The sequence below is a fragment of the Festucalex cinctus genome, chromosome 11 (genome assembly GCF_051991245.1).
Source record: "Festucalex cinctus isolate MCC-2025b chromosome 11, RoL_Fcin_1.0, whole genome shotgun sequence".
Lineage (NCBI taxonomy): Eukaryota > Metazoa > Chordata > Actinopteri > Syngnathiformes > Syngnathidae > Festucalex > Festucalex cinctus.
Genome location: NC_135421.1, coordinates 14,265,850 through 14,293,324, shown reverse-complemented (window position 1 = coordinate 14,293,324; position 27,475 = coordinate 14,265,850). Strand labels below are relative to the sequence as shown.

Genomic DNA, 27,475 nt, shown 5'->3' with positions numbered 1-27,475 from the left:
TTATTGCGCTACTTTTTTTGCTTTTGGCATTCGATTTGACGAGCTTATTTTTGCGATGGAACCAGCAAGAAAGAGATTTTCCCTTGTTTGGGACTGTAGCACTTTGAGCAGATCTCACCTTAGAAGGTAATGCACTGTAATTACGGTACTATTTTAACAGATTCCAATAATAAAATAAAATAAAATGTGACAACACATAAAATTCACATTTTTCTGTTCACAGTTGAAAGTCCCCTTCAGTACTGGGAATCACAGAAATATACGCGTCCAATTCTATACAAACTTGCTATCTCATATCGATGCACCCCTGCTTCATCAGTAACATGTGAAAGAGTTTTTTTTTTCCAAAGCAGGTGAAATTCTCTGCAAAAACAAACAAACCGCCTGAGTCCAAAAACTTCGGAAAAAATATTGTTTTTAAATAAAAATGAATAAGCACTTTATTTACCTCCTTATTTCACATTTTCACTTGTTGCATAAGCACAAACATAGACAAAGTAACAGAACAATTCATGTTAAAACACTCTTCAAATATATATTCTTTTGTATTTAGAGCATGATTTACACCCCACCATTTTATTGCATGCACCAAGCATGTTATACATTTTTCTGTCCACATGATGGCGTAGTCGAGGAAATGAATCATCTTGAAGCCCCTACGTGTGTGTGAAGCATTTCACTGCAGGGCTTCATTGCTTTACGGGGCTTCATTTTGCCATCACTAGTATATGCCACGGAAGAGGAGGGACGTGATTTTGCACATCAGTTTGTTTCTGGTCCGGGTTGCGAACGCGCAACCGAGGGGCACGAAGTCGGAAGCACAAGTATTTTTGACGCAGCCCACAAGTCGCAAAACGAACCGGAAACAAACTGATATGCAAAAACAGTCCCGTCTCTTCCGTGGCATATACCCCATAGATACATTATGAACACTTCACATACACAATACTATAGATAGGTTGAAACCTGACATAATGTGTACGTTTTTGTTTTTGTTTTTTTTTTATCAAGAGTGATTACGAACAAACAGTGGTTTAATTTGAAATTCTTATGTGTCGTCACTTCCGTCTTGGTAAGTCAAGTGTTGCATCCTCATCATCAACATTGACTTTGAGCAAAGCGAAGGGAGGAAAAATAGCATCCTTTCTACTTATATGTCAAAATTTGAAATTGTCATGTCTCATAAATAAATGTTGGCTTTTTTGTGACACTTTTTACAGTAACTTGAACTATAATAACTAATTTAAATGTATTATGTGTGTGTGTATATATGTAATAATAAATGGTTTTGTTTTGTGTTTTTATTGTCATTTTGACATAAGTAGAGTATCTGCCTATGGAGGAAGCTGTGAACGGTGTTTTATTGTGAAGAGTGGGCAAGGATTTATTTTGACGGGGAGTAGGCGGACGCCGAGTGACGTCACAGCTCGTTTCCCTGCCTGCTCTGGGGTCAGACGTCTCGCGAGCACGCGCACGTCGCGCAAACAGACATCTTCGTCCGCTGTTCCAGGGTGCCCCTGCCGCTCCTCCGACCTCCACTAATATCCGACGACCCGGCAGGCGACCGCCTCGTCACGCCGGCGCACGGACGCCAAAACGGAGACGACGACGTCCGCCTGCGGAACGTTCGAGAAGGACGCGCGCTAGCTCGTGAGCCAGCCAGCCGACGAAAGTTCTCCAAAGCTCCACTCCAGCATTCTCCCTCCCCTTCCCCCCGGTGGGCTATGGCAGCGGGGCGCTGCGGTCGCCCCCCGGCGTCGCCGGCGGTGCTGCTCGTGCTCGCGCTCACACTCGCGCGGCGCGGAGCCTCGTTCAACTTGGACGCCGAGCGGCCGTCGGTGTACGACGGCCCACCGGGCAGCTACTTCGGCTTCTCGGTGGACTTCTTCAAAGCTCCCAACAACCAACAGTAAGAAAGGCTGCTGCTTGTTCCTCCCTTTCGGAACATTGCGGGTTGCTGGCAACAAGTTGTCGCGCTTTTGTGTGCTCAACTTGACCGAAGTTGAAGTTGAAGTTGAGGAGGGAGGGAGCAAACAAAGCGCTTTTGGAGGCGCTTGGGGAAGCTCGCTCGCTCGCTCTGATTCCCGATTCCCCACCCGAAGGAGAGGCAGGCAGGCTTGTTATGCGCATGCGCGCCAATATCTGGGGAAAACTTCGCTTCACTTCCGTTAAAATCGTGCCCAAAATTGGGCACATGACGAGAGGCACGCTTTCCAACTTGCCTCAGCTGGTTGGGGGGGGGGGGTTGTTGATGGTCATTGCTTTTTTATTTATTTATTTATTTATTTATTTATTTTTTCCAATGGAGTACTCATCATGAGTCACCGACACCTCTTGATACATAAGCTTCCCCCCCAAAAACACCTCTATATATCTCAATTTTCACATTTTCTAATTCCTCATCATAAAACAGCCACAAGAGATTGAGAGTATAGTGATACCTTGTAGGGCTGCACGATATTGGAAACATATGCGATATACTTGCTGAACATAGCGATATCGATATTATTGCGATATTTAACATGTACCTAAAGAAATTTCATTTTTATTACCTAATGAAAGAAAAAAAATTTTCATGTGGCAAAATAAGCAACCTTAATGTAATCTTAGTTAATTAATTGTAATTATGTCTTGATAATTTTCAACTATTGAATGGCGCTGCACGTTTTAGTTAGCATCTGACTGGTCAAATTCATATAAAAAGCATAAAATTCCATATAAAACTTATTGCATGCCTTTGCGATATGCATATTGCAAGGGCCAATATCGCGATATCGATATTTTTTCGATATACTGTGCAGCCCAAATACCTTGCAATAAGGCCGGGTATTGATTGATACCTGGTGTTGGTATTCACGAGAGGGTGGCATTGGACTGCCTTTTTGCTCCCGTCCATTCCATCATCTCATCCCACTCCCTGATCAAAAAAAAAAAAAAAAAGACTCCCTTAAAACTCATTCACTGCCAGTCATTATAGAAAATTTTTACATTTCCAATACTCACGTGATATTACATTCAATAATTATATATAAACCGAATCTACCAAATAACAGAATAGACTCCCTACTTTTTGTCCCGTCCCGTTCTTTTATAATTGACAGCAGAAAAATGTAGGTTTGCCAAAATACAGCCATTTCTCCCATGGACTCTGAAACTGTGTTTATTTCCTATAAAATGGGGCAATGATGTCATCTACCGGTGGTTGGGCATCAGTAAAGTTGTTTCCAAGTTTGATATTTACAGTGGAGCATGCTCAGATTCGCCCCCATTTAGCACCGCTCTAAAAAATACAATTGACAAGTATACTTGTCAAAGGCAGTGAATGAGTTAAAATGACTCCTGTCCTGTCCGAGCCTCCTGCTCCTGTTGACAATGATTGGCACTCCCGTACCGCTCCTGTTTGGGAGGTCAGTTACATACAAGGAAAAAAAAAAGAAAAAAAAGAAAGCATCCTTCCCAGTAAACCCCCCAATGAACGTTTGATTTTGTCCCGTCCCAATTGGCAGGAAGAAGTTGAAGTGGTAGGTCTTCTCCGGGTACTCCGCTCTCCAACCACATTCCAAAGACATGCATGGCAGGTTAACTGGGCGCTCCGAATTGTCCCTAGGTGTGCTTGTGAGTGGATGGTTGTTCGTCTCTGTGTGCCCTGCGATTGGCTGGCAATCAGTTCAGGGTGTACCCTGCCTACTGCACAAAGCCAGTTGAGATAGGCTCCAGCACCCCCACGACCCTTGTGTGGAATAAGCAGTCAAGAAAATGGGTGGATGGAAGTTGAAGTGGTACCTGAGGAAGACGCGGCTGTGTCATGCGTGTGTTTCCCAAAAAGTGACATTGGCAAGGAAAGACTTGGTTTGGAAAATGACTTGTTGCCGTGTGTTTATTTTTCACCTCCACTTGACATATTGAAGAAGCAAGTTTTTGCGCTGATGGCGACTGTTGCAGCAGACGCAAGGGCGGCTTTCTCGTGAGTGTTGACGATTGTAACGTGTCACGTGCCCTTTGCTCAGGTCAGACGTGCTGATCGGAGCACCGCGGGCCAACACGTCGGGCGATGTTGTGGAGCGGGGGGCCGTCTTCAGCTGCCCCTGGGCCGCCCACGACGCCTCCTCCTGCCGCCAGCTCCTCTTCGACTCCTCAGGTACGCTCGCAACTACAACAAAAACGTTTGAATGATGGAGCTTGTGACATTTTCAGCGGGCCCGTTTACACATCGTTCAGTTTGTATAAAAAAAAAAAAAAAAAATCTGTTTTTCTTTCAACTTGAGCAAATGTGTCCCATGCTAGGTGAGCAAGAAATCCCCAAGCATTTTTTTTTGTGTGTGTGTATTCTTCCAAGGCCAACAAGATAATCAAACGTCCTTCAACTTCCTCCGTCACATGGAACGTTTGTCACCATGGTCACATACGTTCTTTTCTGTCCGTCCGTCACTCAAGCCAAACTTCCGCAGATCCTTCACTTGCCTTCTTATCTGTTGAAGGAAGGACATGTTCCACTTGTCACTTTGGCCAAAATGAAGTGCTCAACTGTTTTGTTGTTGTTGTTGTTTGTTGACAGGGACGGACGGTGCAAATGATTGACAGTTTTTTTGTCACAGGAAGTCGGCGGATTGGGCGTGTCTTGCAAAAAGAAAGAGTCTTTGTTTGTTGCCTGCATGATTCAACAGAATTATCTGGGATTATTGCTGCGTGTGCGTGCGTCACAGTATAAGAGGAAGTGAGCAGTTCAACTCTTGTGCCATTTTTGGAGCTCAAGTCTGAACAAATTTTCATTTTGAAGGCTTGCTCATAGCGGCACGAATTTGTCTTTGCCGCGTGACAACTTGGACTCTGCCCCAAAAATGCAGGCGTCTGCTTGAAACAGCCGGATGCACGAGTGGCCCTGCATTGCGTTTTCCAAACTGTCCATTTGAAATCATTTCCCGATTTTCAATGACAGCATGAATAAAAAAATCAATTGTTGTTAGCTGCAGCCCTAAAACGCACAAATTCAATATGGATGTGAAACTTTCCATTTCACGCTTTTTTTTTTTTTTTTTTGTTGTAAACGCCACTGAGCCAAATGAGCCTCAAAATGTGGGCTCCAAACCAAAATGGTGGACTTCCCTGGACAGGCCCATCAAAGAAGGTTACATTGCTGCGCCTTGAGGGCGGGACTTTCCAAAGTGTGACGGTTGGCCGACTCTGTTTTTTTGCAGGTGACAGGAAGAACGCGGACGGTGAGCAGATGGAGTTCAAATCCAAGCAGTGGTTTGGCGCCTCGGTGCGCTCAGACGGCGAGCACATCCTGGTAAGTCGCACTCTCGCAACTGTTGCAGCCACTCGAACAATCCTTTCTTCGTCATTCGTTCATTCCAATTTGAATGAAAAAAAGAAAATGTGTTCTTAAAGGGGCGGCACGATGGAGGACTGGTTAGCACGTCCGCCTCCCAGTTCTGAGGACTCGGGTTCGAGTCCAGGCTCCGGCCTTCCTGGGTGAAGTTTGTCTGCTCTCCCCGTGCCCGCGTGGGTCTTCTCCGGGCACTCCGGTCTCCTCCCACATTCCAAAGATGTGCATGGCATGTTAATTGGGCGCTCCGAATTGTCCCTACGTGTGCTTGTGAGTGTGGATGGTTGTTCATCTATGTGTGCCCTGCGATTGGCTGGCAACCAGTCCAGGGTCTACCCCGGCCAAAAGCCAGCTGAAATAGGCTCCAGCACACCCCGCGACCCTTGTGAGGAATAAGCGGTCAAGAAAATGGATGGATGGATGTTCTTAAAGGTCTGTGTTAAAAAGTCCTTTTTGTGTTCAGTCAGATTGTCGTCATCTGTTGATGGTCATCTGACTTGAAGTTACTTTGACGTGATTTTGCAAAGTCAAGTCTTCAGTCAAGGAAGTCAGTTATTCTTTTTCAAGCTAACTGTGGCAACACATTTATTAGCATGAACATTTGTGAGCGTGTCTGGAAATCAACACGATCCAATCAATCAATTTTTTTCTAGACTTGAGAGTAAGCCTTAAGATGAAGATGATCACTTTGATCAATCAATCAGGAAATTTGTGTGAAGAAAAGTGATTATCTGGCATCATCTGATTATCTGGCATCATCTCAGATGGCATCATCTCAGATGGCATCATCTGATGTGAGTCAGAAGAAAGAGGTCCCCTTCATGCTGGGGTGTTTGGATGCAATCGTTTTGGCTCCCCTGTTCGATGAGGCCTGTATCGGTGACTTGAGCTGGGCCGTTGGGTTGCTGTGAACTGTCCTGGCTTGGCGCCTTCCTATCTATTTATTCATTATACATTTATTCAGCAGAATAAACCAGTGAAGACCATCAGGTCACATATTTTCACGTAAGCTGGGCTTGGGGTCAACGGCCAAGGTAGTATAAGACTAGTGACCGGTTTGAGTGGGGCAAGCCTTGTTCCGTGTTCAGCAGGTAAGACTGATATAACAGCTGTGCACGCAATCTTTCTGCCAGATACTAAATCGTTCAATGGAGAATAGGCAGTCTCTTGCTTATCATTATTATTATTATTATTATTATTATTATAACAATCATTCAAGATAAACCAACCGGTCAAAGTTCCTATCAAATATTACATCCCTGACAAATGTCTGATCAGAAAAAAAGTGAATTAGTCCAAAGCGTTTGAATGTGAAATGCGACATGAGTGCCACCAACTGGCCACGTCATGTTGATGTTGATGTTGAGAATCTTTCTTGTGCGATTGTCAGGCCAACATTCAAGCGTTTTTGTTTGTGTGTGTGTGTGTGTGTGTGTGTGTGTGTGTGTGTGTGTGTGTGTGTGTGTGTGTGTGTGTGTGTGTGCAGGCGTGCGCGCCGCTCTACCAGTGGTCGACCTTCGGCGTGTCTGAGCGCGAGCCGGTGGGAACGTGTTTCCTGAAGAAAGACGACACGGTGGTGGAATATTCGCCCTGTCGATCAAGTGCGATCCTGTTTCGCCGCCGCTGCCACCGTCCACCAATGGTGTGCTGATGTTTTCTTTTTTACCCCGTGCAGGCGCCAACTCTCCGGAGGGGCAGGGCTTCTGCCAGGCGGGCTTCAGCGCCGACTTCCTCAAGGTGGGCAGAGCCAGTCAGCCAGCGTGCTAACCAGCCAAGGTGCTAACGGGACTTGTGTGTGTTTCAGATGGACAAACGAGTGGTAGTGGGAGGACCCGGAAGCTTCTACTGGCAAGGTGGGTGACATCAGCCGCTTTTCACCTTCACTTTATTTGCCTTCTGATTGGCCGCCGGAATCGAATGAACGCTTGTCCTGCCCGCTGCCTCTTACTTTGTCCACTGGGTGGCAGCGCGGCAGAAGAGAAGTGCCAACGTCCTTCAAATTGTTCCTCACGTTTGTCACTCCATCACGCTTGACAAGGGAAATTGTTGCTTTTGCTTTTGGTTCCGACCTGAGCTCACCTTGTTGGTGCCGACCGCTTTTGCTTCACAGCTACAAGTCAAACATCAGCAAACATTTGTCACTTCTCCAAGATAGGTGACTTTCAACTTTTCACAAAGGTCCCCATCATCACATTGGATTTGGAGTACCTGCCGATGCCGAGTCCCCATCCGACATTCCATCCATTTTCAGACAAGATGAAAAAGAAGAAATTGTGTGCATGATTTTGTCATTTGTATGAAGATGATATTGAAATGAGCAATTCAGTCAACAGCTCAAAGATGTTGTTCTTGATGAGCTGAGAATCACATGATTTCGTGGATGGACCCGATTAGAAACATTTGAACGTTTCTGGGAGACATTTTGTGCTCTTGTGTTGCAATTGGCAAGTCAACAAAAAAAAAGTGGGCGTGTGTGTGCCCTTGAGTCAAGTCTGCACATGTGACGAGTCGGAGAAGCGCTCGCTGGCTTAGTCATGATTGGCCAGACGAGTCAAGTCCAGACGTGCACGCCAGGTGAGAGGCGGGCGCTGTCTGGAATGTCGGGCGGCCGCTTCTTGACTCGAACCGTTGGCCTCTCACCTTTGACCCCCGCAGGCAGGGCTTGTCCAAGTCCACCCACAAGAGGGCGAAACCTCAAAGCACAGCTTTTTGCTTTGCAACAGAAAGCATGTAAGAAATGGAAGTTTTTCCACTTGTGGTTGTGGGGAACTCGCCGCCGACGAGCCTCTCGTCAACGCGCTCGTCCCCGAGATCAACAGGACGAGCGGGCCTCTTCTAATGATGGGACATGGTGATTTCCAGGGAAATGTCATGTTGAACCTTTGCCTCCTTGTGGTGAGGAGGGACAAATGATGGCAGCACATTTCCAAATGTTGACCTTCACGGTCACTATTTTTTATTTATTTATTTTTTTGTCTTTCCACTCGCAGGTCAGCTGATATCGGACGACGTGTCTGAAATCTTTGCCAGATTCGACAAGAAGTTCATCAACCCATACGGAAACACGCTTGCCACCAAGTCGGCCAGCGCCCAATACGACGACAGCTACCTCGGTAAACAAAATGGCGTCGATCTGCACCAAGAAAGTAAGCACGGGCTCACGACACGTCTCCTTTCTTGGCCAGGATATTCAGTGACGGTGGGAGACTTCAACCAGGACGGGAAAGAAGGTAACACATTGCCTCCAGGGGACATTTTGTTGGCGTTTGGCCCCCACATGAGCCGCGCCGGCTCACCTGCCATCGGTCCAGTCTGCACGACTCCAAATGAAAGTTGCAAGCAACTTTTGCTTGATTTTGCAGAAAAATGCTCGCTCGCTCGCTCGTGTTTTGCCTGTAGGAGGAGAAGCACACACTTGTTCCTTGATGCTCCTTTTATGCGGCCGGCTTCCATTTGTCTTTTGGTCTGTCTCCTCAGCAGAGATTGGAAAAGCCGGTCAAGAAAGTCAAAAGTTTTATTTTTGGCCACAGGAGCTGCATGTACTGACCTCGTTTGCCATGCCGGTTGATTACAAGCATGTGTCGCAAAAGCCAAGCTGCATGTGGTAGGCTTTTTACTTCCTGGATCTGGATTTTTCATCTCTGCTTCCACTGGCCTGTATATATATCTGAATAGCCGCTAGCCCATACACGCCAGTGCAAGCCGTTGAAGCGACAGGGCAGCCATCTTGCTCCTCCTACCTCACAAGCAGACTACTATATGCTATACATACAGATGAGACATATACAGCTTGGAGGCAGTTACTTAAAGGCCAGAGACGTGGTGGTCACTATTTTTTTAATAAGAAAAAATATTAATAAAATGAATAAGAGGACGGTATGTGCTGCTTTGAAGAAGCCCTTTATATATATATATGTGTGTATATGTATGTATATATATATATATATATATATATATATATATATATATATATATATATATATATATATATATATATATATAGATAGAGATAGAGATAGAGAGAGAGAGATCAGTGTCTGCTGGTCAGACAAAACTTTTTGGTTGTTTTGCAGCTTCTGCCATGACAGCCACAATCACACGTGGATCGTTTTTGTAACGTAAAATGCCGAATGAAGCACCTTTGTCGTTTTTTGCCTTCCTGCCACCCTCACGATGGCAGCCATCCGACCAGGACGAACGTTGAATTTGTTTTGGAGCGAATTGATTGATTGATTGATTGATTGATGTTTCAGATTACGTGACGGGTGTGCCGCGCGGGGACAAGGCGCTGGGTTATGTGAGTCACACACACGCACGTCCTGTTTATGTTTGCCGTTTGTTTGCCAGCGTGCGTTGACGTGGCCGGTGTCGTCTTTCAGGTGAACATCTTCAATGGCAACAACATGGAGTCCATGGTCAACTTCACAGGAAGTCAGGTGAGCGAGCGCTTTCCTTTGCCGCCGTGTCTCCTTGACCAAACGGCCGCACATTCGGACCGCACTTTTAAAGGTGCTCGTTCGTTCCACGTGTGATTGAATAAGTTTCATTTTGATCTTGTAGTCTTTGAAAAAACGTTGCTCTTGTTGGATCTTTTGCACGCACAAGCATCGATGTGATGTTTTTGAGGAGAAAATGTGATGAGAAGAAAGTGAAATGCGCGGCACTTGTGTTTGTGTTGCGTGCGCTTGAGCTCATGTCGTCCGATCTGGATCTGTCCCTTCAAGATGGCCGCCTACTTTGGACACTCGGTCGCTGCCAGCGACGTCAACCAGGATGGGTGAGTGTCGCACGTGTGTATGTGTGCGTGTGCGTGTTGACGTTACAGTGACGCTTGTGCGCTCAGTTTGCTGGACCTGCTGGTGGGCGCGCCCCTTTTCATGGACCGAGGCTCTGACGGCAAGCTGAGGGAGCTGGGACAGGTAAGAAACATGCATGCACGCACGTCATCACCTGGTGTTGATTGTTGACGGCGTGTCCAGGTGTGCGTGTTCTTGGGTCGAGGAGGATTCTCCTTCCAGCCTCCACAAATGCTGATCGGCACCCAAGTGTACGCCCGATACGGATCGTCCATCGCCGCTCTCGGAGATCTCAACATGGACGGATACAATGGCATGCACGCACGGATGCGCACTTGCACACGCACATGCAAGTGCACTTCGTGATGCCTCGTGTGTTTTTCCAGACGTGGCCGTCTCAGCCCCCTACGGTGGTCCGGAGCACCTGGGCCAGGTGTACATCCACAACGGCGGTCCTCAGGGCCCATCACAGGCGCCCTCGCAGGTACAAGTTTTTATATAATTTATATAGAAATATATAAAAAAGTGCGTAAGACGGAAATTGACTGCGGATGTTGTCATTCATTCAAGTCTGTCGCCACCCGACTGCTCCGTTTGTCTTGGAGCTCGGCAAGCTTTCCTGTCACAAGAACCGCCCTGAACCTTTTTCAAATGGTGATGAAGGAAAGCAGCGGGTGTTGGTGTTAGTCTAATACAGTGTTGCTCAATTCCGGTCGTCAGGCCCCCCTAGCCAGGATGTTTTCCATGTCTCCCAATTCCCAATGCAGCTGATTCCAATGACAGCAAATCAGCCAGCTCTGGAAAAGCCTGATAACGATCCTCACCTGCGTTGCAATTGGGAGACATGGAAAACAGGCTGGCTAGGGGGGCCTGAGGACCAGAATTGAGAAACACTGGTCTAATATACTGAGAGCCCTAACTAGAGCTGCACCACACAAAAATAGGACAGCAGCATTCTGACTTTTTTTTTTTTTTAATCAATTTTGGGACGTTTCTTGTGTTTTTGGACATTCTATTTTGTTCAAACGTTTTCTTTTCTACTTTTCTTAAAATGTATTTTTCTGACTTTTTTTTGGCAAATTGTTTACATTTTATGGTAATTCTTCTTTTGTTTTTGGATACTTCTTATTTATTTTTGTAACATTTTTTTTCTGACTTTTTTTTTGTGGAAAATCTTCTGCCTTCTTTTGTTTTTGGAAATGTTAGGGTTGTTTTTTTTGTACATTATTATGTCATTTTAAAAAGTTTCATGAGTTCATTTAAAGAATATTTTAGGTAAAAAACATATTTTTAAAATTTTTTTCCTCGCGATTGACAGGGAGAGGTACAGGTTGCAGATCCCTGTCTTAGAAAAGAAAAGGCCACGCTCCGCTCCCTTTTGACAAGCAAATGGAATATTTATGAGAATCATGTTTGAGCGACACAGGCCGCTCATATCGAATGTGGAATGATGCCATGCATGGTGGAGGGGCGTGCCTCCAACTTGCCTTCTCACATGAACTGGTGAAAGAAGCTCAATATCTACTGAGACGTGCAAAAAAAAAAAAAAAAAGATGATTTGATTGAAGATGATTTTCTGATTGAAATTCCAAGATATGAACGTGAAAGGATGACACTTATGTTTGGAATATTGGAGTGCACATGACGTGCATTTGAATCGGAAGCTCATCTGCAAACGAGCTTTTGTTTGTAGCTGTTAGCATCGAAACTAACTAGCCTAGATCTTATCTTAGTTGGTGTGTGTGTGTGTGTGTGTGTGTGTGTGTGTGTGTGTGTGTGTGTGTGCGTGCGTGTGGGCAGGTCCTGCAGGGCAAATGGGCGTCCAGTTACATGCCCGCCAGCTTCGGCTACTCCATGACGGGAAACACGGACATAGACCGCAACGGCTACCCAGGTACACGTGCGCACGCACACGCGCGCATTCACGCAAAGTGGCTGCAATGAGACATTGACAACCTGTAAATGTTTGTGACAGATTTACTGGTGGGAGTGTTTGGAGCCGACCGGGCCGTGTTGTACAGGTAATATCCGGAAGGCGCTCGAATGACACGCGCCGGCCCTTCCCTCATGTCCAACAAGTCAACGTTGGTTTGTGCGTGCAGAGCGCGGCCGGTGATCAGCGTCAACGCCACGTTGGACGTCAGCCCGCAGATCATCAACCCGGACGACAAGAGCTGCATTCTGCCTGGGTCGGGCGCATCCGTGTCCTGGTGAGTGATTGAATGGCTGGCTGTTTGACCGCTGCGTCTGTCCGTCCTGCCCTAACCGTGCCTGCACGCCGGCTGTCCATCTGCAGCTTCAAGATCAAGTACTGCCTGAAGGCCAGCGGGCCAGGGGCGCCCGCCTCCCTCAGTGAGTCATTGGTTCTGTCTATTTGTCACTTCCTGCTTGTATTTTCTACTTCCTGTTGCGTGGATTGGCCTGCACTATCATTATGGGGTGCTACCTGCATCAGCGATGACCAACAACCCTTACAGCTTTTGGGGCACATTGTCCAAAAAAGTTGACAACAAGCAAAAATGTTTGTTGGATTATTGCGATTATGTTTGGGTGGCTTCCTCCAGCAGAGAAGATGACGCTGGCGTTGCTGTGGAAGCTACACGGACTCTAGCAAAGTAGTCCAAAAGTTAGTTGCAAGCTAATGACTAACTTGACTCAACATTGATCGCTGCTCGATTGAGTTGATTGATATCAGCGGGGAGAAGTAAATGCAGACGCTAGCAGACAAGTCCAAAAAGTTAGCTTAAAGCTAATTGCTAATTTGAGTCAACATTGGTGACTCAGCATTGGGTGATGCTAGTTTGAATTGATTGATAGCAGTGGCGAGAAATAAACGCGGACACTAGCAGACAAGTCCAAAAGAGTTAGCCTCAAGCTAACGGCTAATATGACTCGACATTGATGGCTGCTCGTTTGAATTAATTGATATCAGCGGTGAGAAGTAAATGCAGACGCTAGCAGACACGTCAAAAAAGTTTTCTTAAAGCTAATTGCTAATTTGACTCAACATTGATCGCTGCTAGTTTGAATTGATTGATATCAGCGGTGAGAAATAAATGTGTACGCTAGCACACAAGTCCAAAAGAGTTAGCTACAAGCTAACGGCTAGTTTGGCTCGACATTGAAGGCTGCTAGTTTGAATTGATTATCAGAGGCTTGTGTTGTGACTCTCGCCGCTGCACAAAGTGAAGCTTGATTGTCAGATTGTGATGTTGATGAATGCGCAAACAAAAAAAAGTTGATCCATCACAAGCACAAACGCCATCGCACTGCACGTGACTCGCATTAGTTGAAGCGTCGCTAACGGCGCGTGACGCGTTTGATCATTTGTTTGCCGTTTGGTCCTTGAACGTTTGCATGAAAATGGAGATTTTCTGCAACAAAACAAAAAATGTGCCATGTGCATTGTCAGAATGTCACGACAAAGTGAATGTCAGACGGACAGTAAATCTATTGAAGTCATTCATTTTTGGATTGTCTTGGGTCCTAACAGTGAATGAGTTGAATGGCAAGCTGGGATTTTCACAATGTCTGACGTGACGAGCGTTGACAAATGAGCAAAAGGTGCAACTCCACGTGGCCAATTTGCTACGTCGTCCTCTGCCAATACCACATCACCATCTTTTTTCATTTGTAGCATGCGGAAAACAAAAAGTTACGGTCATCGGTTGAAAGAATTGACGGTGCCTCCTTCCTCTTGGGGGTGTGGTCACTTCCCGCCGGCCTTTTCTACTTCCTGTCGCGTGACGCTCGGCTTTGTTGTCGACGGGCAGCATTCGGCGTGGACGTGCTCCTGGACCGCCTGAAGCAGAAGGAAGCTGCCAAGCGAGTTCTCTTCCTGCACGGACGGAGCGTCAGCTACGCCAAGAACGTGAGTCTGAGCAACGGTGGCGGCCCCGCCTGCGAGGAGCAGCACGTCTTCCTCAGGGTACGATCGCTGGCGCTGCAAAATTCACATTTCTGCTTCATCCACAACAAATCAATTTTCAATTGAATTGATTGTCACAAATGGTGGCAAATGTCAAATGGCCTCCTGTTGCTTTGTTTCTCTGCGAAAGCCATCACCTTACAAAATAAGAGCTTTGCAAGCATCGGCTTTTACTTTGGAAAACATTTGTGCAGACAATCACTGTGCCAATAATCATTGTGACTTTGAAATTAAATGAAAAGATGGAAAGGAATTTGTGTATGAAGCGAGACAATGTTGAACGGCGTCCCGTTGCGTTTTTGGCGGCAGGATGACCGCGACTTCCGCGACAAGATCACGCCCATCTCGGTGGTTCTGGAGTACACGTTGGACTACCAGCGCGCCCGAGACCCCAATGGCCTGCTGCCCGTCCTGGACCTGGCCACGCCCACCAACGTCACCCGACAGGTAACCGCCGCCGCCGGAAGACCCTCGGCACTCCTGGTTTGACGTCTTCCTCGTGCGTCCACCGGCTCCAGGCTCACATCCTGCTGGACTGCGGCGACGACAACGTCTGCAAACCGGACCTGCGGCTTTCGGTCCAGAGGTGTGACGCCGCCGCCATAATGAAAAGAAGTGACGGGCAGCTGTCTGTAAATGCGCGTTGCGCGTTCTCGCCAGCGACCGTTCCGAGATGGCCATCGGCGACGACAACGCGCTGACGCTGGAGATCGTGGCGGAGAACCGCGGCGAGGGCGCCTATGAGGCGGAGCTGCACGTCTTTCCGCCGCAGCAGGCCGACTTCACCGGCGTGGTGCGCAGTCAGGTAAGGAGGCTGCTCGGGCTGTCACTTGCCGCTGGACTTTCCCCATTCGAGTTGGAAAGTCAAAAGTGGATGAATGGCGCCATCTGGAGGCGGAAGCGCTTTGCCGATTTGCTGCCTCTCCTCACGTGATGTTGGATGGCAATGCCAGCCCGAGGGCGGTGAGATGGCAACGCCAAGACGCTTGAGAGGATCAGTGGCGGTGGTGCTGGTCCAAAAGTCTTGCAGGTCAAAGGTCATTGCCTGTTGAATTGAGCAAAGGTCTTACAACGGCCCTTCTCAAATCACATGAATAACATTTGAATGTTTGCTGCTGCCGCGGTTTGCCTTGAAATACGTTTTGCATTTCAATTGACAGTGTTCTTTTTAAACCTCCTCCAAATAAATGGCTTAGTCAAAAAAATAATACATTTGTACCAATGTGATTTATTGTGCAAAACCTCGCACAGTGCAGCAATAGTGGACATTTCCAAAAAAGTTCCAAAACCCAGTCAAAAAGGTCCAAAATACTATTTCCAAAAAATCGATTGACAAAAACACTGAATGTAGTTTGTCAGTAACATCCAAAGGTTGAGTTGTCTAATATGTACACGTTTCCACTCCTTCCTCCTCAACATCTCCGAACTGAATCTTTGAACAAGGGCTCTTTTTGTTTGCCTAGCCCCTCCCCCTGGCCATCACATGCTACCATTTCATATCTATATTTCAATAGGGTATATGCCACAGAGGAGGTGGGACTTCAGACTTGTGTGTTTTTGCACATCAGCTTTGTTTCCGGTTCCAGTTTGCACCATGTGGGCCGCGTCCCAATACTTGCGCTTTGGACTTTGTGCCCCTCGGTTGCGTGTTCCCATCGACGGGTGCGAGTGTGTAATGTGTCTCTCTCGCCCATTGGAGCATGGGGGTGGGGGTGCGAGTGTTGGAACGCAGCCAGCAGTGATGTGTGGAAACCCACAAGTCGGACGTCTGTGGCATCTACCCCATATTATTTCCTTCACAAGGCATTTTCATCATTTCGGTAGTCAGTAGATTTTCATATAATATAATCCCACATTGTCTACTCCTAAATGATGACAAAAAGCACGTTATTGATCAAATACAAACTTTTGAGTCACCTGACTTTGGAATGGCAACAAAAGAGCCGTATTTCCGTACTTCCGGGTTGCTGACCCCATGTCGGCTGCAACATGTTGTGGACTTGTGTGTAAATGTACTCTTCAAGACGACAGTCGCTCAACTGCGACTGGCAAACGGCTGAGAGGAGTGTGCTGTCCTATGTGTTGATTGAACACAAATGGTGGAATGAATGAGTGTTGAACTTATGATGCGCGCGAGCGTCTGTGTGCTCAAGTGTCTGAACGCAGCAGCTCCGTCCCAGTCAGCACCTTCAAACTGTTTGCGGGCATCTTTGCCACCTTGAAGCAACCCTGACGGGAAAACAACATCATTGACTCACGCAAACCTCGGCCGCTCGCTGAGACGCAAAATGGCCGAATGATAGTGGTTGTTGCCATCCTTTTGCTACAGAAGTAAATCACGTTTGGCGAATCGCAACGTCAACTTTTGCTGTGAGCGCCACGGAAACGACTGCAGGAAGTGACCTTTGCCCTTTGCGTGCTTATTTTTCACGGGCCATTTGGAAATGGGTGTGCCCGAGTTGATGGCGCTGATGTGTCCCTTCCTGTGCCGGCAGACGCTGAGCCGGCTATCGTGCGCCTACAAGAAGGAGAACCAGACCAAGATGGTGGTGTGCGACCTTGGAAACCCCATGAAGGGCGGAACCAAGGTCAGACGCAACAACAACAAAAAAATCCTCCATCGTCACGTTTTTTTCTTCCTTCCTCATTGAAATCACTCCAGAAGGACACTGGCCTGCCTGCCTGCTTTCTTTTTCAAGTGGACTTGTTTGAAAATGTGCTGCTTGACCAGAAACAACTCTTTTGCATTTGTGTAGGTGCTGGCTGAGCTGCGCTTCAGCGTCCAGCAGCTGTCCGAGGACGACACGGACGTGCGCTTTGACCTGCAGATGGTCAGGTGAGAGCAAAACACGAGAGCAAAACTCGATTGCAAAATGCGAGTTGCTGGCAAATGGTTGCTTGTATCGTGTTTGCAGCTCCAACCAGTTCAACAGCACCAGCGCCAGAGTGTCCAGTGTCACCAGACTGATTGTTGTCGCCCAAGTCTCCATACGAGGGTAAGTGCAAAAGTCAACACACCCGAAAGCAAAAAAAAAAAAAATGGCTTGCACAACTGTGCACACCCTCTTGACGGGGGAGCGGAGGGAGCCAACATCAGCCCGTATAAAGTTCAGCTGTTCTAGTTGGCTTCTTGGACGGCATCAAATGGATGGTAAAAGTTTTGCAATCACGCATTCACGTCAGTCTCACGTCACATTTGGTGATTTCTTTTTTTTCTTCTTTTTTTTTAATTTTAGATCACCGAAAGCTGACATTTCAACAGAGGTGTGCAGACTTGATGTATATGTACAATGTGCGTGTTTTCAGCACGTCGTCTCCCGGTCAGCTGCTGCTTCCCATGGCCAACTGGCAAGCCAAAGTTCCGCCGCTCACCGGCGATGACATCGGTCCACAAATTGTGCACGTGTACGAGGTAGGAGGACGTTTGCCAGTCGCCGTTTGATTTGCGCAAAGTTGATCTTTACCGCAAGTGATTGTGGACAATGTGAGGACTTTCCTGAATAATATGGCTTGACGGCTGAGTTTGTGTTTTTGCCGGTCAGCTGCTGAACGGCGGTCCGAGCACGCTGAGTCTGTCGTCGCTGGAGGTGGCATGGCCGTACGGCGCCAACAACGTCTCGCTGCTCTACATCACACACGTGGACACGGAAGGACCCGTCAACTGCTCCACCGACGTCACGCTCAACTGGCGCAACGTCACTGTAAGGCCGCCTTGCTCTCAATTGCCGCAGACAGCTTAACAATTGCGTTTTGTTCGCCGGCTGCCAGTTCCAAAGTCCGTCGGCGGAGCTGAGAAACGCCAGCGGCAGAGATGGCCAGACGGAAGGACGCAAACGTGTACGCAAGCGCGACGTGGACACGCCGGATGCCGCCACCGACGACCTCATCAAGCTGGTAAAAGCGCCCGTCCGACATCAACAGCGGGCGTGTTGACGGCGGTCTGACGTGCGCGCACGCGTGTGCAGGACTGCGGCACGGCGGCCTGCGTCAAGCTCCGCTGCCAGGTGGGCCGTCTGGAGAGGAAGAAGAACGCCATCGTCTTCATCTACTCGCGATTGGACGTCAACAACTTCCTGAGAGTAAGTGAGCGCACGCACGCACAAGCTGGAGGACAGCGTGACCCGATTGTGTGTGCGTGCAGGCGGAGAGCGAGAATCGCTCATACGTGTTTGTGTCGGACGCCTCCTTCAACGTCATCCAGATGCCCTACAAGAAGATTCCTGTCACGCTGCCATCCAACAGCACCAGCGTAAGCCCCGCCCACCGCCCTCGCTCGCTCGCTCTCCTCCCTCCGCCGGCGACGTGTCTTCATTCCTTGTTACCTTGGGCAGGTGAGCGTGTCGGTGCTGTGGGTGGCGGATGCGCCCCAGCCCGTGCCGGCCTGGGTGGTGGCACTGGCCGTGCTGGCTGGCCTGCTGCTGCTGGCGCTGCTCATCTTCATCATGTACAAGGTCAGATCAACCTTACACACTCAACCAGGGATCTTTTTCATCAACTTACATTGAAAGTGTGCTTAACAGACATCCTCCAAATATGTTTTTGGTGTATGTGGCGTGAAAACCACGGTGGCCATTTTGCCAGCTAAATGGGCCGCTTAGTTGAAAAGTGATGAGCACGCCAAGCGTGTCAGCTTCAAAGTTGCAAAAGCCATCAAAAGCTTCTTGATTAGCATTAGCAACGCTAGCCACATTAGCATTGGAGGCGCTGGAGCTGCCGTTGAATGCTGGCATCAGGTGCCATAATGATACAATGTCAACACAAAGTTCATTATTTTATTTTAATCGTCCGTAATCATCAATTGAAGTTGATTTCAAGACGACAACGTGTTGCTGACGAGTCATGTTGTTGTTAGGACGGGCACAACTTGAATATAAGAGTGGAGCAAGACATTGAAGTCCTTTTCAGATTTTGAAGTTGATCTTGTCAACAACATCTTCCTTTTTCAAAAGCAAAACTTTTGCTGGGCGAGCAAACTGCAATTTGCACAAAGCAACATTTTGGATACAAATGACAAAAATGTTGTGACTGCAGATGACACAACATGTATTTGCTTTGAAGTCCCATCACTTTTTTTCAATTTGGCGTTCCTAAATGTGTCCAATGTGCGACTTCTTTTTCTTGTCTTTTTGGAAAGCGCAAATGCATGCACACCCTCACCAAGCCACAAGATGCTTGCCCAGTGGCGGGCGCCTCTCGATGGGGACTTTGGGTTAGCACACAAAATGACAAGGCGTGCTTTCGGGATGTTACGATCGGGTTGTCACTCAAAAGTGGACTGATAATGATGATGACGATTTCATAAGAGCACAGTTGAAATGTTCGCATCCATTTTGGGGGCTGGCGTGAAAAGCAAGCAGCAACACTTGCTGACGTGTTTGAAGGTGTTCATTGCGTGTGTGTGAGTGCATGAGACGTGCCAATAACGGCTGTGTGTCATGTGTGCGTCCAGCTGGGCTTCTTCAAGCGAGTGCGCCCCCCGCAGGAGGACTGCCTGGAGAAGGAGCATCTGCAACCCGAGGAGAACGGAAACACCGACACCTAACCTAGCCTAACCTCGTTTAGCGTAGCCCAGCCCAGCCTAGCCAACCTAACCTAATCTAGCTTAGCGTCGCGAGCGCATCGAGCCGTCACGGACCCCTTGCACTTTGTTGGCATCCGCACAGACTTACCGCTAATGCCACCGCTAACCTCCATGCTAAGCTCAGCTTGTCGTCATCGCGGTTCTAGCTAGCTGCTGCTCTTTGCTAAACTTGCTTTCGAACAACTCTTTTCAAGTTCAACTAAAACCAAGATGTCAAAACGTCTTTTACATTTCTCCAAATGCTGTCGCTGACTTACAAAAACAAAAAAAACAACTGCAGGCCACCATTTGCAGATCTGTCTTAACATTTCTGCCACATAAAATATCTTGCTCACTCAAAATAAAAAGACGTCTGCTTTAGTTACACTTTAATATTTATTGTTTTTTTTGTTTTGTTTTGTTTTTATCACTTGCTAGCTAGCAGACACATACTTGACCTTGCTCATGGGCAAGCTAGCTTGCTAGGCTAATGGTGTTGTTGAGGTACGACTCACACTGCAACAGGCTACTTCCTGTTACCATCGGCCTTCAATCTCTTAGGTGGTTTTTGTATTTGTTTTTTGTGTCTATGCTATCAAAAGCGTTTGGTGCACTGAATGTCGGTGGCGGCAGAAAAGCCGGTCGGATGCCAAAAGTGGAATTTTTTTCTTCTTTGATGCCGATGGATCTGTTGTTGTCACTTGACTTTGAAAATAAACTCCATTGTCAACACTTTGCGCTCACGTGTCCTCCTACTTCAACTTGTCATTTGGCCTTGACATAATTGTATTGTACACAAATGGACAGCTGTTGAAAATAAACTCCATTGTCAACACTTTGCGCTCACGTGTCCTCCTACTTCAACTTGTCATTTGGCCTTGACATAATTGTATTGTACACAAATGGACAGCTGGCAAACGACAAAGTTGAATGAGATGTCTTGCTGCCTTAATTCGCTTGAAAACTTTTTTTTTTTTTTTTTTTTCCCCCGTTTTTGAAAGTTAACGAGCGAGAGCAAATGATGAGCTGGAGGCGTCGTGACAAGTTCTCCAGCAAGGAAAAAACAAAACAAAACAATGACGCTAAATGGCCAGCAGAGAGAAGCAAAGTAGCACAAATGAAAGTCATCTCACGCCCAACCTGGCCCCACAAAAAGTTTGGAAGTCTTTCGAAGCATAGCAATGTCCATGAAAAAAAAAACGGTAATATATGATTTCTATACAGAACAACAGGACAGAAATGTGAAGTTGTTTTGTTGCTTTTACTTTTCCAACTGCTCATGTTAGTGATGAGCTCTCTTGCAGACTTGTGTCGATGTCACTGAGCCACTAGGGTGGCGCTCGTCACATCGCCAAACCAATGGCTGGCCGTGTGGGCGGGGCTTGCTCACATCTGGATGAAAAACAGCTGGACACACACGGCGGCGTTATTTGTACATCTTCACTTGAATCCTCTTCATCATGTGGAGAAAGAAAACCATCATAATCATCATCATCATCATCATCATCTGTGAGTTGTGTGTCTTATCTATTTTTGTTCTTGTTGTTGCTGTGTTGTTCTGACGCGCCTTCTCAACTTTTTTTACCCTCGGGATAAAAGTGGCGTCAGTCAACGTTTGTGGACTTTGCGTCTGCCTTCATTGCTGGCTTGCCAGTAAACGCGTAGCGCATCCGTTCATCCGATGCGCGACACGACGACCGAGCCGCCGACGTCCTCGGCTCTGTGAGGACACGAGCGCTCTGGTGCACGGCGAATGTACAAAAGTGGAGATGAGAGCTCGCCTCGTTTCATGTCACACATGCAAACGCTGGCAACTGGATAGGACAAAAAAAACAACGTTTCACTGATATGTTTCAGTTTTGTTTGAGTTGGGTTTTTTATTTTGGTGAGTGTGTATTTGTCTTGTGTTCCTGTGTTTCCCCTGTCTTGTTATGTCTGATTAGGTCCACCTGTGTGTCATTCCCTTTCCCAGTGTGAGTTGATCAATCAGGGCCCTCTCCCTATTGTGTTTCTCATTAGTGTTGGTGTATTTAGGCTGTGGGCTTTGTCTTGTGTGTGTGTGGGATCATTGTCTATGTCAGGGGACCATGCTGAAGTTGTGGTTAAGAGGCTGGCAGTTGTTTTCAACTATGCCAAGTTGTGTGTTAAGTTATCCCTCAGCTCAGTCTAGTTAACCCAGTGTTTAGTTTTTTCAGTTCCTGTCAAGTTTCCCTCGTCTCATGCTGCATTCGAGGATGGTCGGAAGTCGGAAATATTCAAGTTGAAACTTCCCAGTTCCGACCTCAAAGTGTTCGAGGTGAAAGTAAACGACCAAAATGGCGGATAGGGAGAAAATTTTTATTTTGGTCCTCAAAACTCAATTTGACCTCCAGAAAACTACTTTTTTTTGCAATTTTGCTTCAGTTATTGTTTTAATCTTATTTCATAAGCATTCCATACAGTTTACCGTATAATTTAATGCAGGGATATAGTGGCAATACTGTCACATACGTTGCATTACATTAAGTTATGGTTATGGTTAATATTTATTAATGAAAAAGCAATCTAGTTTTATACTCGAGTAAATTGTGTTTTGCCATTCAGAGTGATGTCACATTGTAGTCCGCCGGTGAAGTCAGGGTCCTTTTTTTTTTTTTTTTTTTTTTTTTTTTCCCTTCCAACTTCGCAAGTGGAATTTCCGAGTTCAAACCAGGAAGTGTGTACGGGAACGCCCCCTTGAGCTTGGAAAAGTCCGACTTCAGACGATCCTCGAATGCAGCATTAGTCTTCCCCACGTTTCCAAGCCAAGTGTCTCTCCCTCGTTCTGCTAAGTCTGTCCACATCCTTCCAAGTCTGTCCTGTCAAGGCTGTCCACGTCTGCCCAAGTCGGTGCAGCCAAGGCAGTCCACATCATGCCAAGTCTGTCCACGTCAAGCCAAGTGTGTCCTGTCTTCGTCCTCTTGCCTAGTCCAGTCATGCCATGTCCTGTCCAAGTCCTCTTGCCCAGTACAGTCACTCCATGTCATGTCCTCGTCCCCTCACCTATCCTAACTCGTTTCAATAAAGTGTCCCCTTTGGTTCTTAAATCCTGTTTCACGTCTGTGTCCACTTGTCCTTGGGTCCACCCTCATCCACTCACCCCAGCAAAACATGACATTCACATCATGAACACACACGTTTTTGTGCAATTCAGTGCCAGTCGCTCCCCTCTGACCAACAGACAAGACAGGCCTGTGTGTGAGTGTGCGCACAAGTAGAAGAAGGACAAAGTGGGACACATCAATGTGCTGAAGAAGAAGTTCCAGGATGCTTGTGAGCCCAGAAGAGAGTCCACATGGGCCAGCTTCTCCACAAAAACAAATTTGAAGGCACAAAAACTGCCGTTCAATCCCAATAACGAGCAGTCATCAAAACAAACAAGCGCTCTTGAAATGTCTGACAAAAGAAAGAAAAGCCGATGAAAGCTGACGCGCATCAAAGACGAGTCAAGTTGCAGCAGACGCACGACAACAAACAACTCGCAACAGACCACAAGGGGAAAACATTTAAAAAGGACACCCACCAATCAAGAAAGAAATGGAACCTTGAAGAAGAAACAAACGTGTTCACAAGATGGAGTTAAAAAAAAAAAAAACGACCGACCTGAGCGTGATGCACAAACATGAATTCAACCCGCAAGAAAATGGACATTTCAATGACACCAGTCAAATGTCTTGGGACTAAAGATGATCCCGCTGGGCCAAAGGCCAAAAGTGGAGCAAAGTGGGACGGATGTCGGGCAGCGAGGAGACTCTTCCAGTCCACCCACTCGCGTCTCCTCCAGGTGTGCCTCGTTCAGTGTTGTCACAGATTACTTGAAAAAGTAATGTGATTACTGATTACTCCTAAAAAAAGGTAATGTAGTTACTTTACTGATTACTTTATTGTCAAAGTAACTAAGTGACTCAAAAATTAATCCGTCATCCGTGCACTTGTCAATTGCTTTTCATCGACGGGCAGAAGACAACAGAAAGTCTTGTCCGAAAGATGGCTCAGCCCAACAAGTTGAGCTGGATCCAAAACGCTTGCTTGTTCTTTGCCGCTCTTCACTACATCCGTGCAGGAACACCACCGAAGCGAAACGAGGTGTTGCAATATGTCATATGGCTGCTGCGTTTGACTGCACAAAAGTCAAACCTGTGACCAAAGGGCTCCAAATCCAGTCGGCAGGGCACTGCCCGTGCTGGATGCTTTCCATGATTCCCTCTTCAACGCATCTGAATCAAATGAGGCACCGCAGAAGCCTCATCACCATCCTGACCATTTGAATCAGCTGTATTGGAGGAGGGAAACATCAATCACGTGAAGGACACGGGCCCTAGAGGAGCCCGAGTCCGTGGAAAGGTTGCAGCCGCGCAATAGTCCAGCTCAAGTCTCTAATCGGGTTTTGGCTTCCAAATCCGTCATCGTTGTCTGCCGTTTGCTTTTGCTTGTGTTCACGGTTTCCTTCCCGCATCTATCGTTTGTGTTTCCACTCGTTTCCACCTGTCGACCAATCCACTCCCTCCACCCAATCGCATCTTCTCCAGTTGTGCCTCCATAATTGCTTACATCAGCGCCGATTGGTGGTGAGTCAACGAGTACTTTGTGTTTCTGTGCAGAAATCCACATTTGCTGGATTCGCTGCCAAATCTTTGAGCTGGTTACTAAACCTGTCACATCGTCAGTCGCTGCCAGCCCACAAGGCACACGAGCGGGCGTCCTGCAAGACGGTCAAGAACGGAGGACGGCGCTCTTTGGGAAAAGGCCGGCTTGGCATCCTTGGCGGCTGTCAGAAATTCCGTCAACATGGAATTTCAATTGTCCTGCTTTTCTTGAAGGTCCCATCGGGCTTGCGGGTAACCTGCCACACGACTCTGCCAAATTGATGACGGCAATGAGCAGAAAGAAGAAGACAGAAATAAAAGGCAACACGTTCAGCTCGGCTTCAGCAGACCACCCCCAAAAAGGTCAAGAAAAGACATCAGTCCCCATCGGACTGGCGGGGAGGAAGTCACCTGCACGTCACAGCCGGCAACTTCTCACATGCTCGTCCTGCACCATTCCACTTCTGACCGGTCACAAGAGCCGCTTGGCACTTGGCAAGAGCAGTCAAAGACAACCCATCGTCACGAGTGCTGGGCAAAAGGCAAGAAGCAGGAAAAACATCCACAAGAAGATGATGTGAAACAATTGAACTTGAAAGTGTGTCAGGGCCGAGAGCGCCGCCAGGAGACGAGAAGTGGTCAAGTTGCATCTGCCGCAAGATGTTGGCACTGTTGTCGAGCGGATGTGTTGATGTTCACTTGCTAATCTTCGCTCTTGACTAACGTTGTTGCTCTTGCGGTTAGTGGCGGTGGCGTTTTGCGGCCATCTTAACTTCAATGTGTGCATGTGGTGCGACGCCAGCCGTCCCATGTGCGCGGACCGCCGCGCCCACCGCGTCTGCTTCTCCAACTGCTCCTTGTCCTCCTTCTGCGCCTCCCCGCACGACATCTGCGTGGCCCTCTGGTGAGCTAACATGCTAATACACGCCACATCATTCCAGTGGCCCTGCTTTCCCGATACGTGCGCAAACATCATCGCCAGCTATTAGCATGTTAGCATGCTAAAAACGCAGCGGCGGCATCTTTTGTGTGTAGGCGCGAAACAAAAGCCAGCGTGTCTGTGCGCACCATGTGTCACAATCCCGCGCTGCCATTGGACGGTGTAGAGGGGGCGGAGCTTGTGCTCAACTCCACGTCCCACGAGTGTCACATGACTGGAGCGACGCCGACGGACGGCAGCGTGAAGGCGTGCGCTTGCCGCGGGCAGCACGAGTGCAACGACAAACTCATCTTCCGTCGTAACGCTAACGGTGAGCTACACGACGCGTGTACATGAACATGCTAGCTTTAGCCAATGTTAGCCACCTATGCCAGCAAACTCACCAATAAGCATGCTAGCAAAAATGATAATGAACATAGAAGACGCTAGCTAATAAACATACTAACGCAGGACATAGCTGATGTGTCATGATGACATCACGAATGTAGTTCATCTCTTCAGATTTGTCTTCTGCACGGGACAAAGACGTGATCGTGGTGGTCCTGGTCAGCCTGGTCCTGGCCGTCCTGGTGCTCGTCATCGTCTCTGCCATCTGCGGGGCTTGCACACGCCGCTCTCGTAAAAAGGGAACTTTGGGGCCACCGACCGCGTTGCCTGGGCCCGATTGGGTTGGAGAAACCACTGCGGACCTTCTCAGGACGGCAGCCCCGTCTAGCGCGCCTGTGCCGGACGTCCGCCTGGAGGTGGCGGTGGGCGGCGGAGGTTTTGCGCAAGTGTGGCGGGCCAGGCTCCTGGACGAGGGTCTGGACGGAGGCTCGGTCGTGGCGGTGAAGGTTTTTCCTGCCGCGCTGGTGGCCTCTTGGAGGCACGAGGGCGCCATCTTGGCCGATGGCGGAATGCGCCACCGCAACGTCATCCAGTTCTTGGGAGCGGAGGTGACTTGTCACGACATACATACATGTTGCATGACGATAAGACCAAATGTGCCTAGAAGCATGCTAGTCAAACACGCTAATGGACATCTGCCGCTCAACAGGTGAGGGGCGGAGCCTACTAGCTGCTGCTGGCCTATCACAGGCTGGGCAACCTGCAAGACTTCCTGAGGGCCAACGTGCTGGACTGGAAGCGGCTGGTTACTATGGCGACCGGCCTGGCACGAGGACTGGCGCACCTGCACTGTGACACGGCCAAGGTAACGCACGTTCGTTAGCGTCCGACACGGGTTGACCATAGGTGGGCCTCCGTCCTTCGCTCGTAAAACGCGTTGAGGTGCTGCCACACACAAACTCACGCCATTGATGGAGACAAGACAGACGCGCGACAAGATGTTGCCTGCGCTTGTTGCTGTATGTTAGGAAAAGCTGATGGTCAGACACGGGTTTGATGGCCAATCAAGTGCCAGCCATACACTCGACTTTTTCGTTGTCTCGGGCTGGCCACACAATTTTGTTAGCTGAATGTCCTGCTGTAGAGGGCCCTACAGACCATTTTTTCCAAAACTGGGATTCCAAACTGGGAACTTGCACAGACTGTTGAAATTTCACAAGTCACCACTAGATGGCACAACACGGGCTAACTGCACACTTTTGCTGACCATGCGTGCAAGCAGAAGGAACTCTTGTGAGTTGAGCAAGCCCCGAGAATCCATCTTGTAGCGAGGCCGACCAATTACAAAGCGGCATTGTGTTTGGGGGCGGGACATGCGTGGGTGATGAAAAATAATCAAGTCCACGCAGACAAATTCAGTGAGTGGTCAACATTTGCTTTGATGGATCTGATCGAGCAATTTTGGAACGATGAGCACACCAAACTTGTTTTGACAATCAGATGACAGTTGTTGTGAAAAGGACAAAAAATGTCTCCTTGCACGTGATGCCGCTTTGTTGTTGTGTCACTCGCCCTCCAATGAGAAAAGGGTTTAGAAAAAGGCGCAAGAGCACATCTTTTGTCCAAATGTTTGCCATCCAGGGGCTGAAACTGTTTACCCCCCTTACTGAAGTTATGTTGTTGCAGTCTTGCTGCACATGTCAGTGAAAGGGGCGTGTCTTGCGTTTGAGGTGGCGGTGGCTCACGGCGACGTGAAGAGTCGCAACGTTCTGCTGAAGGACGACGGCGACGTCACCTTGTGCGACTTGGGCCTGGCCATCCGCCTCCACGACGGTCTCCACGCCCAAGACTTGGCCCGGCGACGACAGGTCAGTGTTAGCGGCGAGTGGGCGCCGTGCCGATCCACTTTGACACCTACAACTCCTGATTGGATTGCAGCAGAAAAGCAAATGTTTTGTGCATGCTGCTGCTAGTTTTGCTTGCCTTCGTCTTGT

General features: G+C 48.0%; 2 protein-coding genes across 2 annotated transcripts in view; both read left to right on the top strand.

The window, feature by feature from the left end:
• The first annotated feature begins 1,398 nt into the window (after positions 1 to 1,398).
• On the top strand, positions 1,399 to 20,342 carry itgav (integrin, alpha V). The gene is made up of 32 exons (XM_077536409.1): positions 1,399 to 1,909; positions 4,008 to 4,138; positions 5,196 to 5,287; positions 6,813 to 6,927; positions 7,002 to 7,063; positions 7,131 to 7,179; positions 8,317 to 8,439; positions 8,512 to 8,556; positions 9,580 to 9,623; positions 9,706 to 9,762; positions 10,051 to 10,103; positions 10,170 to 10,245; positions 10,306 to 10,435; positions 10,509 to 10,606; positions 11,923 to 12,016; positions 12,098 to 12,143; positions 12,225 to 12,332; positions 12,419 to 12,474; positions 13,896 to 14,050; positions 14,360 to 14,497; positions 14,569 to 14,636; positions 14,711 to 14,855; positions 16,546 to 16,638; positions 16,807 to 16,886; positions 16,966 to 17,046; positions 17,357 to 17,462; positions 17,593 to 17,751; positions 17,819 to 17,944; positions 18,016 to 18,129; positions 18,192 to 18,299; positions 18,382 to 18,501; positions 19,500 to 20,342. Exons 1-32 carry the CDS (start codon positions 1,725 to 1,727, stop codon positions 19,590 to 19,592), a joined length of 3,150 nt encoding a protein of 1,049 aa, XP_077392535.1. The 5' UTR covers positions 1,399 to 1,724; the 3' UTR covers positions 19,593 to 20,342.
• A 564-nt stretch (positions 20,343 to 20,906) lies between these two features.
• LOC144030983 (TGF-beta receptor type-2-like) overlaps positions 20,907 to 27,475 on the top strand; it is an 8,924-nt gene continuing 2,355 nt past the window's right edge. The window contains 6 exon segments of the mRNA XM_077537652.1: positions 20,907 to 21,119; positions 24,959 to 25,118; positions 25,250 to 25,464; positions 25,656 to 26,089; positions 26,191 to 26,346; positions 27,212 to 27,349. Coding sequence (XP_077393778.1) covers positions 21,071 to 21,119; positions 24,959 to 25,118; positions 25,250 to 25,464; positions 25,656 to 26,089; positions 26,191 to 26,346; positions 27,212 to 27,349 — 1,152 coding nt within the window. The 5' untranslated portion in view covers positions 20,907 to 21,070.